The sequence below is a fragment of the Staurois parvus genome, unplaced genomic scaffold (assembly GCF_062004578.1).
Source record: "Staurois parvus isolate SC_StPar_1 unplaced genomic scaffold, SC_StPar_1.0 ptg001122l, whole genome shotgun sequence".
Taxonomy (NCBI): Eukaryota; Metazoa; Chordata; class Amphibia; order Anura; family Ranidae; genus Staurois; species Staurois parvus.
The window spans coordinates 1432818-1453272 of record NW_028318918.1 but is presented as its reverse complement, the minus strand read 5'-3'; the positions used below and the strand labels follow the sequence as shown (position 1 = coordinate 1453272).

At 47.6% G+C, this 20455-nt stretch overlaps 1 protein-coding gene across 5 annotated transcripts in view; it reads right to left on the bottom strand.

Moving 5' to 3' along the window:
• Window positions 1-20455, bottom strand: part of PKNOX2 (PBX/knotted 1 homeobox 2) — a 683220-nt gene that overhangs the window by 5341 nt on the left and 657424 nt on the right. For all 5 annotated transcript variants that reach the window (XM_089658998.1, XM_089658994.1, XM_089658997.1 and 2 more), the window contains one exon: window positions 4627-4703. In XM_089658998.1, the coding sequence (XP_089515124.1) occupies window positions 4627-4703 (77 nt within the window). The remainder of the gene's footprint in view (window positions 1-4626; window positions 4704-20455) is intronic.

Below are 20455 nucleotides of genomic sequence, written 5' to 3'. Positions count from 1 at the left end.
CCTGATATAAGGGGGCACCCTGATGGGGACACCTGATATAAGGGGGCACTCTGATGGGGACACCTGATATAAGGGGGCACTCTGATGGGGACACCTGTTATAAGGGGGCAATCTGATGGGGACACCTGACATAAAGGAGCACTGTTATAGGGACCCTGATGTAAGGGAAATGCTAATAGGGAAACCTGATATAAGGGGGGACTCTGATGGGGACCCTGATGTAAAAGAGCACTGTGATAGGGAGTCTGATGTAAGGGGCACTCTAATGGGGACACTGATGTAAGGGGGAACTCTGATGGGGACACCTGATGTAATGGGGCACTCTGATGGGGACACCGATGTAAGGGGGCACTCTAATGGGGACACCAATGTAAGGGGGCACTCTAATGGGGACACCTGATGTAAGGGGGCACTCTGATGGGGACACCTGATATAAGGGGGCACTCTGATGAGGACACCTGATATAATGGGGCAATCTGATGGGGACACCTGACGTAAAGGAGCACTGTGATAGGGACCCTGATCTAAGGGGAACGCTAATAGGGAAACCTGATATAAGGGGGGACTCTGATGGGGACCCTGATGTAAGGGGCACTCTAACGGGGACACCTGATGTAAGGGGGCACTCTGATGGTGATACTGATGTAAGGGGGCACCGATTTTGTATTTATTGTGGGTTTTTAAATACCACCACAAGAAAGGCTTTACTGGTCTAAAAAATATGATAAACAACTCATTTGGGTGTTACATGATGGATGAATTGTCATCCAAACTATCACAGTGCTTAAAAATGGAAAAGTGGGCTGGAAATGAAGGGGTATTACAGTGGATAACCATATCATCAGTCTGTACTCTTTTTTTTTTTGTAATATGAAATACCAATATGCTAAATATATGGAGTAAAATATTCTAATTATAGAACCAGGATGGCACAATTCAATTAGAAATTTGCACAAGAAAACCACATGTATTGTGTATGTATGAATGTGAGTTAGGGACCTTAGATTGTACACCCCTTGAGGGTTAGGGACCTTAGATTGTACACCCCTTGAGGATTAGGGACCTTAGATTGTACGCCCCTTGAGGGTTAGGGACCTTAGATTGTACACCCCTTGAGGATTAGGGACCTTAGATTGTACACCCCTTGAGGGTTAGGGACTGATGTGAATGTACAATATATATGTAAAGCGCTGCGTAAATTGACAGCGCTATATATGTCTAGCTCCCTTGTCTCCTCCTCCCATGCTTGTTTCCAGGACTTTTCCAGAGCTTCCCCCATCCTCTGGAACTCTCTACCCCCATTTATCAGACTATCGCCTACTCTACTCACTTTAAAGCGAACTCTGAAAACCTATCTCTTCAGGGAAGCCTATCCTGCCCTCAGCTAATAATGGAATCTTCTACTCTTCCAACCAGTCCATCCCCCACAGTTATTACCTTTTGTACCACTAGCCCTTCCCTCCTAGATTGTAAGCTCCCAGGATCAGGCCCTCCTAACCCTCTTGTATTGAACTGTATTGTTGCTGTATTGTCTCCCGTTATATTGTAAAGCGCTGAGCAAACTGTTGGCGCGATATAAATCCTGAATAATAATAATAATAGTAATGTACCTGTAATAAAAAAAAAAAAATGCATTGCACAAGAGAAAGACAAAGTAGAACATCAGATGTTCATTGCTATCTGATCCAGCAGAGGGCGCCAAAGTCCCACAAATCAGAGTGCATGGCAGGAGCTACATGCGGCGACGTCTTCTGAACAAAGTTTTATTTATCTATTTTTTTCAGGTACTTATATAGCGCCGTGAATTTACGCAGCACTTTACATATATATTGTACATTCACATCAGTCCCTAACCCTCAAGGGGCATACAATCTAAGGTCCCTATAACTCCCATTCATACATACACATACTAAGGCCAATTTAGACAGGAGCCAATTAACCTACCAGCATGTCTTTGGAGTGTGGGAGGAAACCGGAGTACCCGGAGGAAACCCACACAGGCACAGGGAGAACATGCAAACTCTTTAGCCACTGTGCTGCTCAGTATGTTTGGATCTAATATACGTAAAGTCTTTATTCTACTTTGTATATTTTTGTAGTGTAGCGCACACCCCCTTGAGGGCCCTCTGTTTAGGTCCCTAGGCTCTCACCCAGTAGATGCCCCAGCAGCCAGGCACACAGTCACCCTCTTGGCTCAGTAATCAGTCTAGGGGTATGCATTTTGATGCTTTATTGCAGAACTTGTGCTTGGATGGGTGTAGGGTAACTATGGGCAGTGCCGGGACAAGGTCATCCAAAGCCCTATTCCCAGCAGTCATCCGCTTGTCAAAATGCCTTGTATCAGAATGAACTCACTGGCGCCCCCATTTATACAGTAAACAGCTGTGCCCAGGGCAGCCGCCCCTCCTGCCCAACCCTTGTCTCAGTCCTGACTGTGGGATACTCCACCAATAGTAAGAAGTAACTTGAGGACACCAGTCTTCTTCAAAAGAATCTGAAAACAGTCCTTGTAGCTGCAGATATTGGGCTGAGCTACACCGCTCAAAAAAAATTAAAGGAACACTTTGTAATCCGAATCTAGCATCAAGTCAATGACACTCCTAGGATATGGATCTGGTCAGGTAAGTAGCAGAGGGGGTTGTTTATCAGTTTCAGCTGCTTTGGTGTTAATAAAATTAACAACAGGTGCACTAGATGAGCAACAATGAGACAACCCCCAAAACAGGAATGGTTTTACAGGTGGAGACTACTGATATTTTTTTCCCTATTCATCTTTTCTGACTGTTTTTCACTAGTTTTGCATTTGGCTAGGGTCAGTGTCACTACTGGTAGCATGAGGCCATACCTGGACCCTACAGAGGCTGCACAGGCAGTCCAACTCCCCCAGGATGGCACATCAATACGTGTCATTGCCAGAAGGTTTGCTGTGTCTCCCAGCACAGTCTCAAGAGCATGGAGGAGATTCCAGGAGACAGGCAGTTCCTCTAGGAGAGGTGGACAGGGCTGTAGAAGGTCCTTAACCCATCAGCAGGACCGGCATCTGCTCCTTTGTGCAAGGAGGAACAGAATGAGCCCTGCCAGAGCCCTACAAAATGACCTCCAGCAGGCCACTGGTGTGAATGTTTCTGACCAAACAATCAGAAACAGACTTCATGAGGGCGGCCTGAGGGCCCGACATCCTCTAGGGGGCCCTGTGCTCACTGCCCGGCACCATAGAGCTGGATTGACATTTGCCATTGAACACCAGAATTGGCAGGTCCACCACTGGCGCCCTGTGCTTTTCACAGATGAGAGCAGGTTCACCCTGAGCACATGTGACAGACGTGAAAGGGCAACAGCCAATCAGCAGGTATAGAGCCAAAACGATAGGCTGTAACCTGTTGACAACCTGTTGTAACCTGTTGTAACCTGTTGACAAACTTGTGCTGTGTCCAATCACAGTGCAGGTTATCGAGGGGAAGGGGGAGCTTGCACGTGCGCTAAAAAAAAGCTTGGAAATATGTTGCCTAGCCTGTAGCCACTGCCTGCCCACAGTAAATGCGCTGTGAGCGGGCAGCAAGCGGTTAGAAGAGTAAGGCTAGGTTCATATATCCTAGATTGTAAGCTCCAAGGAGCAGGGCCCTCGATCCCCTCATGTTTTGCATTGTATTGGTATTGTTCTGTCACATGTTCTGTCCCCCTTTGTAATGTACAGCGCTGAGCGAACTATTGGCGCTTTTATAAATACTGTATAATAATAATAATAATAATATCTCCGAGTTCTTGCGGGCCGCATTTTGCGCGGGTGCAAGAGCCCATTCATTTGAATGGATTCCCATGCCCCGGGACACGCAGGGAAGAAGTCTCTGCACTTCTTCTGAAAATGCAGCCCGCTCGGTTCCCAGTACGCTTGTGATTTCCAGTGAGGGCGGTGTGCCATTAGAATTAATGGCACCCGCCCGTGGGTCCGCATTCCTCTGTGCGGGTGGTGCGGCTGCACGGAATTTTGTGCGTATCCGCAGCTGCACCACCTGCACAGATGTGAACCACGGGTTAAAGTGATTTGCTAGTGTCAAATCGCATGCCAAGTCGCACCCTGTTGTCCGCAATGGAAGCGTTCAGATCGGTGCGATTCTGACTCCGATATTGAAAGTACTTCATGCACTTCAAGTGCAACTCGCATAGACCTGTGTGCTTGAAGTCGCATGGATATCTTCCAAGTCACACCTGAAGTCGGACTGATATCCGCATTTGAAATCGTGCGAATTCGCGCCTGAAGTCAGATTCGGTGTGACTGAACGCTAAAATCTCGCTGAATTTTTGAAAAAGTAATGCAAGGACTATTTTTTTCAAACTGCGCTACTTGAAATCGCACCTATGAAGACAGCGCCATAGCAAGACATTAGATGCGACTTCAGCACCTGAAGACGCAAGAGTGTGAAATGCAGCAAAAACATGACTTTGTTACAATTCTAATAAATAGGAAGCCCAAAGTTTTAGTCCCTGTCATGTGACCGCAAAGTTGCAGGGCATTTATTGGTAGCAATAACACACGCTGATGAGGTTTTGTCTGTAGACCCCTCAGATAATGTATGGTCCATGAAGCCTTCAGTGATGGAGGTGCAGTCCTCACCCCGGGGCACTCACCAATTGTTGACTTGCAGTAAGGTGAGGTTGGTCTGCGCAGCGATCTGCCGCTTCTCGTCCTCTGTTGGGTATGGGTGCTGAAAAAGAGAAAAAAAAGGACAAAAAATTCAATCTGAGCATCCGCACAGAACAGGAGGAAACCAGCGCCATATAGACAGTACAAAAATATTAGTTGCCTGGAGGTAAGTCTTATACCGGGCTTTTTTTCCCAGATAATCAGTGCAGGATCTCCCTCTTTCCAGGCACCCCTTGTCCCACTACCCACCTCCAAGCTCCGTTTCTGGGTTCCGCCCCCTACCCACCTCTGAGCACCGTTTCTGGGTTCCACCCCCTACCCACCTCTGAGCACCGTTTCTGGGTTCCACCCCTACCCACCTCTGAGCACCGTTTCTGGGTTCCACTTCCAAGCACCGTTTCTGGGTTCCACCACCTACCCACCTCCGAGCACCGTTTATGGGTTCCACCCCCTACCCACCTCCGAGAACCGTTTCTGAGTTCCACTCCTTACCCACCTTCGAGCACCGTTTCTGCTTTCCGCCCCCTACCCACCTCCGAGCACCGTTTCTGGGTTCCACTTCCAAGCACCGTTTCTGGGTTCCACCACCTACCCACCTCCGAGCACCGTTTATGGGTTCCACCCCCTACCCACCTCCGAGAACCGTTTCTGAGTTCCACTCCTTACCCACCTTTGAGCACCGTTTCTGCTTTCCGCCCCCTACCCACCTCCGAGCACTGTTTCTGGGTTCCGCCCCCTACCCAACCTCCGAGCACCATTTATGGGTTCTGCCCCCTACCAACTTCCAAGCACCGTTTATGGGTTCTGCCCCCTACCAACCTCCGAGCACCGTTTCTGGGTTCCGCCCCCTACCCACCTCCGAGCACCGTTTCTGGGTTCCGCCCCCTACCCACCTCCGAGCACCGTTTCTGGGTTCCACTCCCTACCCACCTCCGAGCACCGTTTCTGGGTTCCATCCCCTACCCACCTCCGAGCACCGTTTCTGGGTTCCATCCCCTACCCACCTCCGAGCACCGTTTCTGGTTTCCACCCCCTACCCACCTCCGAGCACCGTTTCTGGGTTCCATCCCCTACCCACCTCCGAGCACCGTTTCTGGGTTCCATCCCCTAGCCACCTCCGAGCACCGTTTAGGTTTCCACCCCCTACCCACCTCCGAGCACCGTTTCTGGGTTCCATCCCCTACCCACCTCCGAGCACCGTTTCTGGGTTCCATCCCCTACCCACCTCCGAGCACCATTTCTGGGTTCCATCCCCTTCCCACCTCCGAGCACCATTTCTGGTTTCCACCCCCTACCCACCTCTGAGCACCGTTTCTGGGTTCCACCCCCTACCCACCTACCAGTACCACCGCTCTCTGAGAATATATTAAGTAACTTGTATGGAATTTGTTAACAATAACAAGGAAAGCAGTAAAATAGACCCCCCCCCCCACCCACATGGAAAAAAAACTATATTTTAAATATATTTTAAAAATATTCTTCCCAAATATATTGAGATATATTTGAAATACTACAACTTTGGCCATATTCAATATATTTCAAAATATATTTCTATACAGTATATATAGATACACGCACACACACACACTGTATGTTGAAATGCTTTTATTGCAAAGTATATGAAAAATATTTTTAAAAATACATTTCAAATACCATGTATGTCTTTAAAAATACAAATCTCCATTTTTGGAATGCATTTACAAATATATACAAAGATATATGTTAAAATTACTTTTTATATGTTAAAAAAATCTGAATGGTTGGAGTAAATCCAGCAGCTACTTCCTACATGGAAGAAAAATATATTTGAAATATATTTAAAAAATATTCTTCCCAAATATATTGACATATATTTGAAATACTACAATTTTGGCTGTATTCAATATATTTCAAAGTATATTTCAATAAATACAGTATATATATATATATATATATATATATATACACACTGTATGTTGAAATGCATTTTTATTACAAAATATATGAAACATATTTTTAAAAATATATTTCAAATATACTGTATGTCTTTAAAAATACAAACCTCCATATTTGGAATGTATTTACAAATATATGCAAAAATATATGTTAAAATTACTTTTTCATATGTTAAAAAAATCTGAAGAATATATTTAAAAAAAATATTTATTATATTTGTACAAATATTTTTCATATATTTTGTAATATCTAAAAAACACATTTCAACATGCAGTATATATATATTTTACATATATTTGTAAATGCATTCCAAAAATGTAGATTTGTATTTTTAAAAGACATACAGTAACTTTGAAAATGTATTTTTAAAAATATTTTTCATATATTTTATAATAAAACGCATTTCCATATATATATATATTGAATATGGCCAAAATTGTAGGGAAGAATATTTTTAAAATATATCTCAAATATAATTTTCTTCTATGTGGGCAGCAGCAATAGATCCACCCACAACAATAGACCCCAACAACAGCGGTTCCCCAGCAACAGTGTACCCCCCTTCCAGCAACAATGGACCACCTGTAACAAAATACCCCACAGCAGCAACAGACCTACGGCAGCAGCAACAGATCTCCCCGCAGCCAGCATCAATAGGCCCCTCCGTCAACAGTAGATCCCGCCCAGCAACAGTTGACCCCAACAGCAACATCAGATACCCCAACAGCAACAATAGGCCTCCCCAGCAAATTTAGCCCCTCAAAAAATAGATCCCTCCTGCGATTATAGACACCAAGCAGCCAGCATCAATAGATCCTCCAGCACACCTCGGCACCCTTTGCCGTTAGATACATTTGGTGCTTGAGGTGCCGGAACTGAAGTCAGGACTTCTGACCACCATACTCATTCCAAGTCACTGACACACTAAGTACTGAAGATATTGGATTCTTGGACACCATTGGATCGGCATGACAGTCAGGCAACTGGCGTTTTCAGAGAAATAAGTGCTTTCATACTCTCTCAGTACAAGTTTCCTTTAAACAGCAGCAAACAAGTAACAATGGGGGAAATTTGCTACAACTGGCTGGGGGGTAAAACTGGAGAGTGCAGAATCTGGTGCAGCTGTGCATGGTAGCCAATCAGCTTCTAGCTTCTTCAATGAAGCTTTGACAATAAAACCTGGAAGCCGATTGGTCTCTATGATGAGCTGCACCAGATTTTGCACTCTCCAGTTTTAGAAAATCAACCCCAATGTGTTGACCACCAAGCTAATGTAGCACCACTACCCCCTTAGGAGTCGCTGAGTTTTGGGTCCCCCTATAGTCCTGCACAGCCAGTCAGCACGCATTTTCTTCAGACCTTGCACACTGGAGACAGTAATGAGTTCTTGAGCTTGGCTTGATTAAGGGGTATTGAGCTTGGATAGGGTTTAGGGGTGTATGGGATGCCCAAGGAAACAGCAACTTGAGGACAACTCCTTAGCAACTAAGTACAAGTCCACAGGCAAAGATTTTCTTCTTGGAGAGCTCCTCAGCCCTCCAGGAGTACCACCTTGGACCCCAGATGAATTCTCCTCTTCAGCCAGCTGTCTGAGGGAATCCTTGGGCAAGGGGACCCAGAATCTGCCACTTGAGAATCAGCAGTCTCAGATGGGGGCTAGTCAGGTTTCCAACTGAATACCCTCTCCCCTTATCTGGCCTATGGAATTAATCACTCAGTCCTCTCCTGCAAGCTTGATGGGTTGGGGGTTGCCTTCAGGCCTTACGCTGGGCTGGCTCCTTCTCTGCCTTCCAGCTCCTGCCTGCAGATAGGCCCCTCTCCTTGGCCACCTCCCAGGCTCCACACTCCATCTTCCACTCAACACTACTCCCCTGTTGAGCAGGCTCAATCATACTTAAAGGCTGCCCTGACCCCATGCCAAGCCTCCTGCTTGGGGATTGCCCAAGATCCCCTAAGTGTCAGATCAGCCTCTACTCACCCCCACCCACTGCCTTCTATAAACCTCTCAAGCTTCTAGAGGAGGGAGAGGTATCATGGAACTGACCTGCAGCCCTGACCTAAAGTGAACCTGGCTGACTCATCCCAGGCTGCTATCCAGCCTCTAGCTGAAAAACCTAGCTAACTAGAGGAGCACTACACTATATAATATGAATACCATTACCTTCTTTTGGGAAAGCTCAACTCCCTCAATGTTCAGTTCAGATAACAGAAGTGTTTTCTATGGTCAATGACAGAATGAAAGACATTTTAGATTGATGTTTTATATCTGTTTTTAATAAATATAATCCCTTTGCACCCAATCCTGGTGTCCCTTTAATAGAATCTTTATGCAAGGATTGGCTGTCATAGTGGTTGTATGAAGAGGTCCTTCCCGCTCCCATTCATTAGTTAGGGCCACATTTGACAGCTCAGCCACTGTGCTGGGAGTGCATAGTGAGTTTTCTCTTGGCACACAAACCTTTGCTGCCCTGCTATATGCGGCATGTGGGCATTAAAGCCAGGACCGGGACAAGGGGAGAGCGGGAGGGGCAGCTGCCCTGGGCCCAAAAGTTTACTCTAGGGTTCCTTCTTTTACATGGCTCATGAGAGTAGTGACAACGGTAGTGATTTTGACAAGCAAGTGACTACTGGGCGTAGGATCCCCTAAGCTTGCGCATCATGAATGGGTAAGGAGCAGTGCAGTTTGTCATCTTTGGGGGCGCAGGATGACATTGTCCCGGCACCGGTTAAATCCCACCACGGGGCCACATACAGCCAACCTGACATGGCCTCTCCAAATGAACAGTTTACTATGCCTCAGTTATGAATGAACACAGTGAGTGACAGGGCCTCTCTCCAAATAAACAGTTTACAATGCCTCAGTTATGAATGAACACAGTGAGTGACAGAGCCTCTCTCCAAATAAAAAGTTTACAATACCTCAGTTATGAATGAACACAGTGAGTGACAGGGCCTCTCTCCAAATAAAAACCGTTTACTATACCTCAGTTATAAATGAACACAGTGAGTGACAGGGCCTCTCTCCAAATAAACACAGTTTACTATGCCTCAGTTATGAATGAACACAGTGAGTGACAGGGCCTCTCTCCACATAAACACAGTTTATTATACCTCAGTTATGAATGAACACAGTGAGTGACAGGCCTCTCTCCAAATAAACACAGTTTACTGTGACTCAGTTATGAACGAACACAGTGAGTGATCACTACCGATCATTTCTTGTGTTCATTCAGGAAAGGAGGGGGCTGGTAAATGTGACATATTTACTGGCCCCTTCCCCTACTCTCCATCCTGAAGGATCCTATTGTGCTCTTGCAGCTGCTGGTGGGAGCACACAGGGGGGCCTGGGCAGCAGGGGTAAACATATGGCGCACAGGGAGGGTGATGGGTGTGGGATGGGGGAGCCATTACTGGAACCGATCCCTTGTATGGCTCTCTTTGCAGCAGCAGGGAGAGGAGAAGAAGCGGCTTTCAGCTGCTGCCGAGAGACCCATACAGGGGATCGGTTCCAGTAATTGCCTCCCTGCTGTGCCAAGCATCCTCCTTGCCCACATCTGATTCACCCAGCTGCCTGGGCCCCCCTGCTGGCCTGACCCCCATACAGGAGGACTGGTGGTACCCCTTTATCCACAACCCTGCCCACAGGTGCTGAAAATGTTTTAAAAAATACATTTTCATCCAGTTTCGGGGGAGGAGTCAGAAAGAAAGAGGTTATATTATTGGGTGACGGTCTAATTTAAATCAAACTGACCTGTTATCAGCCTTCTACAGTCCCTGTGCAGCAGAGCTCAGACTGGGAGATTGACAGAGAGATTAACTCATCAGTCCTCTGCTTCTCCATCCCTGTCCAGCCACAGGGTGGGGGAGGGACAAGACCTACTTAACTACAGCAAAGAAACATCAGGTCTCCTGTCCTGCTAGGCAGAGCTGTACTTTGTGGCAGAGCTGTGTCAAGATCAGAACTGGATGGATATAAATAAAAAAAACAAAACAGCTTCCTTATATGTATTTTACCGGTATGTCCGGGTGCTTCCGCCTGGAGTGCAGCTTTAAAAAAAACGGACAGAATTTCAGGGGGTGGAATCAAGGAATGCAAACAAGTATTAAAAAAAAAAAAAAAAAAAAAAAAAAAAGCTAAAGTGTTACACCCCAGAGCAATAGGTCGGGGGGCGGAGGGTGAGAGCAATAGGTCGGTGGGCGGAGGGTGGGAGCAATAAGTCGGTAGGCGGAGGGTGAGAGCAATAGGTCGGTAGGCGGAGGGTGAGAGCAATAGGTCGGTAGGCGGAGGGTGAGAGCAATAGGTCGGTAGGCGGAGGGTGAGAGCAATAGGTCGGTAGGCGGAGGGTGAGAGCAATAGGTCGGTAGGTGGAGGGTGAGCTTGCTGCTTCCCACATAGACCCATAATTTGAAAAGCAATATTTAAGATGACCCCTAGATGGCATCACAGGCAAAGGGAAGCAGCTCGCCATTGCTGAATGAGAGCCATGTGTCCACTATCACCTCTCCAGCTTTTACTACTGAAGTTAGATCACCAACATCTCCAGACACAGAATGACCTCCAGCATTGCTACATGACTGACACATTGCATTGACTAGGGGAACTCTGTAATATCATCAGCCCCCATGATAGTATAAACACAAGGCGGGGAACTCTATATGATCATAGGTCCCCCCCCCCCACCCTGATAATGCAAACCATAGACGGTGAACTCTATATGATCATAGGTCCCCCCCCCACCCTGATAATGCAAACAATAGACAGTGAACTCTATATGATCATCAGTGCCACCCCCCACCCTGATAATGCAAACAATAGACAGTGAACTCTATATGATCATCAGTACCCCCCCCCACCCTGATAATGCAAACAATAGACGGTGAACTCTATATGATCATAAGTCCCCCCCCACCCTGATAATGCAAACAATAGACGGTGAACTCTATATGATCATCAGTACCCCCCCCCCCCACCCTGATAATGCAAACAATAGACGGTGAACTCTATATGATCATAAGTCCCCCCCCCACCCTAATAATGCAAACAATAGACAGTGAAGTCTACATGATCATCAGCCCCCCCCCCCATCATGAAAACAATAAATGGTGAGCTCTACATGATCATCAGTCCCCCCCCGATAATGCAAACAATAGACAGTGAACTCTACATGATCATCAGCCCCCCCCCTGATAATGCAAACAATAAACAGTGAACTCTATATGATCATCAGCCCCCCCCCCCGATAATGCAAACAATAGACAGTGAACTCTATATGATCATCAGCCCCCCCCCCCCCCGATAATGCAAACAGTAGACAGTGAACTCTATATGATCATCAGCCCCCCCCCCCGATAATGCAAACAGTAGACAGTGAACTCTATATGATCATCAGCCCCCCCCCCCCCACCCTGATAATGCAAACAATAGACAGTGAACTCTATATGACTTTAGGTGCGATGTGTAAATCACATGTTGCACCTGAAGTCGCACCGGAGTGAACCAGAGTTTGGGTCACATCCTGATCTGCCACTACAGCCTGGTTCACGTCTCTGCATGTTGCAGTCTGCTGTGTGAAAAAAGTCTCCTCTCCTATTGGTAGAAACACCTTTGTTTTAAACATTTAGAATGAATTGTGATTGTATATTCACCCATGCATGTTTGTAATATTTATTTTCTTGATTGTTCTAGAACAGGGGTCTCCAAACTTTCTAAACAAAGGGCCGGTTTACTTTCCTTCAGAAATAGTGCCCCATCATTGGTGTCAGTGGGAGGAATAGTGCCCCACCATTGGTGTCAGTGGGGGGAATAGTGCCCCACCATTGGTATCAGTGGGGGGAATAGTGCCCCATCATTGGTGTCAGTGGGAGTAATAGTGCCCCATCATTGGTGTCAGTGGGAGGCATAGTGCCCCATCATTGGTGTCAGTGGGAGGAATAGTGCCCCATCATTGGTATCAGTGGGAGGAATAGTGCCCCATCATTGGTGTCAGTGGGAGGAATAGTGCCCCATCATTGGTGTCAGTGGGAGGAATAGTGCTCCATCATTGGTATCAGTGGGAGGAATAGTGCCCCATCATTGGTGTCAGTGGGAGGAATAGTGCCCCATCATTGGTATCAGTGGGAGGAATAGTGCCCCATCATTGGTATCAGTGGGAGGAATAGTGCCCCATCATTGGTATCAGTGGGAGGAATAGTGCCCCATCATTGGTGTCAGTGGGAGGAATAGTGCCCCATCATTGGTATCTAAAAAAAACACAAAAAAGCACTAAAAAATTGCATAGGAGTAATACAGAAGAGGAAATGATCAGTGTTTCCCGTTTCAAATATTCAGATTTATTTCAAACCCACACTACAATAATGACTAGTTAGAGGTCATGAGCCACACAGATCATTCTGTGATTCTGATCATTATTTCTTTCCCAACAAGGCGTATTACTGTACTAGGAATAATTATCACAAGGACATGTCAGGTAGGTACATACAGGGAGGATATAGTTTTCCTTTAGGTCTGGATTTGATACATTGTTACATAAAACAATGGTAAAAAATAACCAACCTGGGGAGTAAAGTTCCTCTCTAAACTGGTAATAAAATAATATTTTTTCCTAAATCAGATACAGAGTAACATAATACATGCAAATGTATCTCTAATGAAAAAAAAAAAAATTCTTCCTGGAGCTTTCTTTGTTAATTGTTGCCTGGCCGCACTGCTGGGACAAGGTCATCTAGAACCCAGGAAAACATAACCAAACGGTGTCCCCCCCAAAACAAATATGTGAGCATTATGTGCCAACAAAAATCCCCACCAAAAATTGAGCACTAATTCTGCATGCTTACCCCCTAAGAATAAATTCCCCTTCCTCCCAGTACAAATTCGCCCCCCCTGCTGATATCCCCTCTCAAATCTTTGCCTCCCCCGTCCCAAATCCCCCCAGCACAAATCAGCCTTCCTAGCCAGTGGTGCAAGGGGGGGGGGGGGGGGGGCGCCGCACCGGGTGACACCGGACCCACTCCACGAAAAAGGTAAGTCCGATCCATTATGCTCCCCAATCCGCAGATCCGACCCAACCTGCGGGGATCGTCGGTTTGCTTTACAACTTACCTTTTCGTGGAGCGGGTCCGGTGTCACCCCGTATAGGTTGCATGCTGACGATCCCCGCAGGATGGATCGGATCTGCGGATTGGGGAGCATAATGGATCCGACTCCGATCCATTATGCTCAATCCGCAGATCTGATCCATTCTGCGGGGATCGTGGGAGGGGGTGTCACCAAGTGTTATCGCACCGGGTGACACCAACCCTAGGGACGTCCCTGCTCCTAGCACCGCCCTACCTCATGTGATACCATAGTGACCAGGGCATCCGCCCCTCCTGCCCACCCCTTGTCCCAGCCCTGCCTGACCCTGTCACTATATTCCCAATGTCTCTGTCCTCCTTGTGCCATCAGGACCTATGGGGTCCTTTGCGAGTCTCTGAAACATGCCGTTCAAAATACCAGCAAAAGAGGGATCCAGAATTACTGCCAGTACCTGTTATGGAGGAGCAGGGGCGGACTGACCATTCGGGCACCCGGGTACTGCCCGAGGGCCCGGGGTCAGTAGGGGGCCCCATAAGATGCTCCTGGTGCCTTTCATAGGCTTTTTTGGGTGTGGTTTGAGTATGGGCAAGGACACAGGGGCCCCATAATTTCCTATTGCCCGGGGGCCCCATGAGTTGTCAGTCCACCGCTGTGGAGGAGGAGATGCTTAGCTCTTGTTCTGCATCCCTCTTGCGCTGGCTGTGTGTGCGGCGCACTGAACGGCTGTAGTACAGAGCGGGAGTGTGCACAATGCAGAGACTCATACAGGACTCCATAGGTTCTGGTGGTACAGGGGGCATAGAGATAATGGGACTACATTGCTGCAGCCAGGCCAATGAAGTCATGTGTGAGTCTCAGCCAGGGGCGGAATGACCATTTGGAAACTCGGGCACTGCCCGAGGGCCCAGGGTCAGTAGGGGGCCCCATGAGATGCCCCTGGTACCTTTTTCATAGGCTTTTTTGAGTTTGGGCAAGGACACAGGGGCCCCCGGGCAACAGGGGATCATGGGGCCCCCATGTCCTCGCCCACACTCAAACCACACTCAAAAAAGCCTATGAAAGGTACCAGGGGCATCTCATGGGGCCCCTACTGACCCCAGGCCCTCGGGCAGTGCCTGAGTTCCCACCAGCGCTCAATCTTCTTGCGGAACTCAAAATATGGAATCCTGCACTTGCTGAGGTGCCGCCCTTGATAGATCGGGGAATCTTAGTACTAGCAAAAAAAGAACAAAACAGGGCGCACTCTCCTCATGCATTACTGTGATAATAAGAAATGTATTATAAAAATGCAAATACTCACAAACCAAAAAGGTCATAAAAATCAGAGCAACAGATCTATGGCTCTGAGGAAGGGAATCGACTCCCGAAACGCGTTAGCACTTTTACCCGAGGACCTCTGTTGCCCATAACTGGCATCTTTGACTCCTTGTCTTTGTTTTTATGACCTTTTTGGTTTGTGAGCATTTGCATTTTTATAATAAATTTCCTTTTATCACGGTAATGCACGAGGAGAGTGCGCCCTGTTTTGTTCTTTTTTTTTATTTTATTAATAATTATGCTACCAAAATGAGTGTGTGCTGTAAATTTCCTCCAGCATTGCTCCTGTTTCTTCTGGTTAGAGGCTGCCATTTTGCTGAAGCCCAGAGCCCCTGAGCAGCAGTAAATCTTTAGGCTGTTCGTAGATCGGCCTCTACATTTTTGGCAGTGTCAAAATCTTTGCAAAGGCACCAGCCAAGGAACGGCTCCCTAAGGCGACAGTAGAGGCAGCGGAAGAAGCAGACTAGGATGGAGAAAAGGCTGATGACACCATGCCTCTGAAGGGAGATGCAGCCGGCTCCATGGATTGGCATACGGTGAGAACAACATTATTATTATTATACAGTATTTATATAGCACCAACAGTTTGCTCAGCGCTGTACATTATAACGGGAGACAGTACAGTAACAATACAATTCAATACACGAGGGGTTCGAGGGCCCTGATCCTCGGAGCTTACAATCTAGGAGGGACATATTGTCAGGCAAACGTGACATCCATTCTAGATCAGGACAGAGCGTCTCCTGAACCTACATTGGGAGCAGGGGCGGACTGACAACTCATGGGGCCTCCGGGCAATAGGGGATCATGGGGCCCTGTGTCCTTGCCCAAACTCAAAAAAGCCTATGAAAAAGGTACCAGGGGCATCTCATGGGGCCTCCTACTGACCCCGGGCAATAGGGGATCATGAGGCCCCTGTGTCCTTGCCCAAACTCAAAAAAGTCTATAAAAAAGGTACCAGGGCCCCCTACTGACCTCGGGCCCTCGGGCAGTGCCCGAGTTTCCAAATGGTCAGTCCACCCTGATTGGGAGAGATTCTCACAGCAGTGACATCCTGCAATACAGCTATTACCAATCTAACCAGCGTGATAAAATGGAAATCTCCCCGGTTGGACAGGACACTCAAGAATTGGGAGATTGCACAACAGGCTCAGTACTATAGAGGACGAATGGACTACTCTGCAGAAGGATGGAAAATCCACTCACTCTATAGCTACTGGCAATGCAGCAAGATGGGAAGACATAGAAAATAAACTCAGTAGGAATGTCAGGGCTGCCGGCATCCCAGAGCGGATAGAGCGTGAAAGGCCTGGTACTTACATTAAAGCACATTTTACACAATTCTCCATTTCCTAGCACCCCAAGATTGGTTGGAAGCAGGGGTGGACTGACCATTTGTGCACTCAAGGACTGCCCGAGGGCCCAGGGTCAGTAGGGGGCCCCATGAGATGCCCCTGGTACCTTTCATAGGCTTTTTTGGGTGTGGTTTCAGTGTGGGCGAGAACACAGGGGCCCCGTGATCCCCTATTGCCCGGGGGCCCCATGAGTTGTCAGTCCGCCCCTGGTTGGAAGATTAGACAAAGCCCCAATGTGGGCTGAGAAAGCACAACATCAGTTCAAGAAAGGCAGGCGCAGGTGTAGGCAGGTGCTGCAGTCTTTTCTCCACTGCAGGTCGTGCTCAACCACAGCAGCATTGCGGAGGGAATGGAAATCAGGTGGAACATACTCCTCTATGGTTTCCTTGGTCACTGGGGAAGTGATTCGGTTGGCGGTTGTGGCTCTGGTGGCCATCTTGGGTCAGGCAGAGTCTATTTAAGGCCCTGTCTCCGGGGCTTGGTGCACAATTTGTTAAGTAGACAGTGTAGGGACAGGTCATCTGTCTGTCAGGGAAAGGGGATGGTGGTAGGGAAAGGTTCCAGTGGAACAAGGACAGGCTATCCTTCCAGGAAACATCCCATTTTGGCACAGGTCTGCCAAGCTGCATTCCACTCTCGGGGATAGATGCTTTCGGCACATCCGAGATCTGCTGCACCCCACATTCCTGTTAAGAAATGTGAGTGTTCCCAGTTGGGCGTCTACCCACTGGATTGTTCATATCGTTGAGCCTTGCCTTCAATACAAGTCCTGTTTATTGCAGCCAGACTGCCATCACCATGCTGCACCCACTCACATACATAAGACCAATGATGGGTGGTCCACTTCAAATACCAAGCCAGAATTGGCCTAGTCTACCGTTTTTTGTTGGACGCATGAAGAAAGACGAGGTTCTTTTTTAATATTAATTTCGAAAATAATACAGACGGCACTCTCTGTCCTTCGCTGTCTCTGGGCAGAGCAGATATTAAGAAAGTTACCTCCATAAAAAAAGTTTGAGAAGACAGGAAATGCTGAGACGCACAGTGCCATTGGGTCACCACTGGGATAATGAATATTAAAGGTTTGGTGACATTTAAGATTTCATTACTCTGACCTTCACATAAACCCGTCCTTCCTCGGCCCAGCTGCTCCACTGTGTGAAATTTTACCGGAAACTTTTACCATAAAACAAAAGTTCAGAAACACGTCAGACTACGTTGATGGAGCACCTAAAGCCCAAATCGGGATTACTGCCTCCTTATCTTCTTTTTATCTCTGCCTATTATATCACATCCATCACATATTAATGAATTAAATGAAAAGCCAAATTGGCCCCCATTCACACCTGAGCGTGAGTTCACACCCCTTATTCTCAATAGGCATTGTATTGCTTGTTGCCGGTCACATGAGGCTTGAAAAAGTACATGGGGCAGAAGCATGCCTTTTTGGCCCTATAGACTTTAACAGGAGTGCCTGAAAATTCTTGATCGATGCATGTTTACGAATGTCGATCTAAAAGTCTATAGCAATCGTTCTCAACCTTATTGAGACCTAGTAGATTCTTCCAAACTCTTCCACATCCAACAGTAAAAAAAAAATGTTTATACCCACACAATAAAATTATGGGGAAACAAAATATGTATTGAAATGCTGGAAGGCTGTGGCTGGAAAGTGGGGGGTTGGGGAGTCTGGAGCGAGCTGTGGGTCTTTCCAGGAGGCTCTCGGCTTTCCAGAAGCACTGTGGTAGACCAAAGTACACTGCAGGTACTGGGTGCACTGTGGGACAGTGTTGGGGGTTGGGGGGGCGAGGAAGGGGGCTAGGGAGCACTATGGAAGATTGGGGAGCACTGTGAGGCCTGAAGATGGTCAGGGGGCTTGGAGGCAATGTGGGGGGATGAGGGGCACAGTGAACAAATATGGAGGGTTGAGGGGCACTTTGAGGACTGAAGAATGTCAGAGGGCCTGGAGGCACTGTGAGAGGTTGAGGGGCACGATGAACTAATATGGGAGGTTGATTGGCACTGTGGGGACTGAAGACTTTCAAAGGGCCTGGAGGCACTGTATGAGGTTGAGGGGCATGGTGAACTACTATGGAAAGTTGAGGGGCACTGTGAAAATTAAAGATTGTCAGGGGGCCCAGGGGCACTTTGTGAGGTTGAGGTGCATGGCAAACCACTATGGAAGTTGAGGGGCACTGTGAAAACTGAAGACTGTGAGGGGGCCTGGAGGCACTGTAGGAGGTTGAAGGGCACAGTGAACCACTATGGGAGGTTGAGGGGCACTGTGAGAACTGAGGACTGTCAGGGGACCGAAAAGCACTTTGTGAGGTTGAGGAGCATGGCAAAACACTATGGAAGGTTGAGGGGCACTGTGGGAATTGAAGACTGTCAGGGGGCCTAGAGGCACTTTGTGAGGTTGAGGGGCATGGCAAACCACTATGGAAGGTTAAGGGGCACTGTGGGGGTTGAAGACTGTCAGAGGGCCTGGATACACTGTTTGAGGCTAAGGGGCAAAGTGAAGTTGAGGAGCATGGCAAATCACTATGGAAGGTTGAGGGGCACTGTGGGAATTGAAGACTGTAAGGGGGGCATAGAGGTACTTTGTGAGGTTGAGGGGCATGTCAAACCACTATGGAAGGTTGAGGGGCACTGTGAGAATTGTAGACTGTTAGGGGGCCTGGAGGCACTTTGCGAGGTCTAGGGGAATGGTGTACCACTATGTAAGGTTGAGGGGCACTGTGGGGACTGAGGATTGCCAGAGGGCCTGGAGGCACTGGAAGGTTGAGGGACATGGTAAACTGCTATGGGAGGTTGGGGGGCACTGTGAAAGGTTAGGATATCTGCAGGTGGTTGGAAGCTCAGGAGGAGCAAGGCTGCTGCATGGCAGTGGGCCATGGTCCAGCGGTTAAGAACCACTGGTCTATGGTAGGGGAGTGTCCAAAATGCACAAATGAACAATTCTGTTTGTGTACTACAAGTTGTGTAAAAATTGTTCATACAAAAAAAAAAGCTTCTGAATCACCTGGCTACGCTCATGCCCAACTGTGACTAGGGTCCGAAGGAGAAATAGTACATTGGTATCTATAACGTCATTGTGTAAAGCTGGCCATACACTAGGATTAAAAAAAATGTATCAGATTCCTCCATCTACACTATACAGCGTGGAGCCTCCACTGAGGCCATTCTATCCTGACAGCCAGTGCCATCAGCCAACAGAGTGGGTGCTGCCCAACAATGACTGCGGCTGAACTATATGAAGAAAAATGGTATTACTGCGCAGAAGCATACGAATGGGATTTTAAATGAAATTTTCCAATAGAAACAAAATTCTTTAACCAATTCTAAATGGTTAGCACTTTGGTCTGCCAGTACTCGGGTCGTTGGTTCGAATTCCAACCACCTGCCTGGAGTTTGCATGTTCTGCCTGTGCCTGCGTGGGTTTCCTCCCACACTCCAAAGACATGCTGGTAGGTGAATTGGCTCCTGTCTAAATTGGCCCTAGTATGTGTATGTATGAATGTGAGTTAGGGACCTTAGATTGTATGCCCCTTGAGGGTTAGGGCCTTAGATTGTATGCCCCTTGAGGGTTAGGAACCTTAGATTGTACACCCCTTGAGGGTAGGGGGGCCTTAGATTGTACTCCCCTTGAGGGTTAGGGACCTTAGATTGTATGCCCCTTGAGGGTTAGGGACCTTAGATTGTACACCCCTTGAGGGTTAAGGACCTTAGATTGTATGCCCCTTGAGGGTTAGGGACCTTAGATTGTACACCCCTTGAGGGTTAGGGACCTTAGATTGTACGCCCCTTGAGGGTTAGGGACCTTAGATTGTACACCCCTTGAGGGTTAGGGACCTTAGATTGTACGCCCCTTGAGGGTTAGGGACCTTAGATTGTACACCCCTTGAGGGTTAAGGACCTTAGATTGTACGCCCCTTGAGGGTTAGGGACCTTAGATTGTACACCCCTTGAGGGTTAGGGACCTTAGATTGTATGCCCCTTGAGGGTTAGGGACCTTAGATTGTATGCCCCTTGAGGGTTAGGGACCTTAGATTGTATGCCCCTTGAGGGTTAAGGACCTTAGATTGTACACCCCTTGAGGGTTAGGGACCTTAGATTGTACACCCCTTGAGG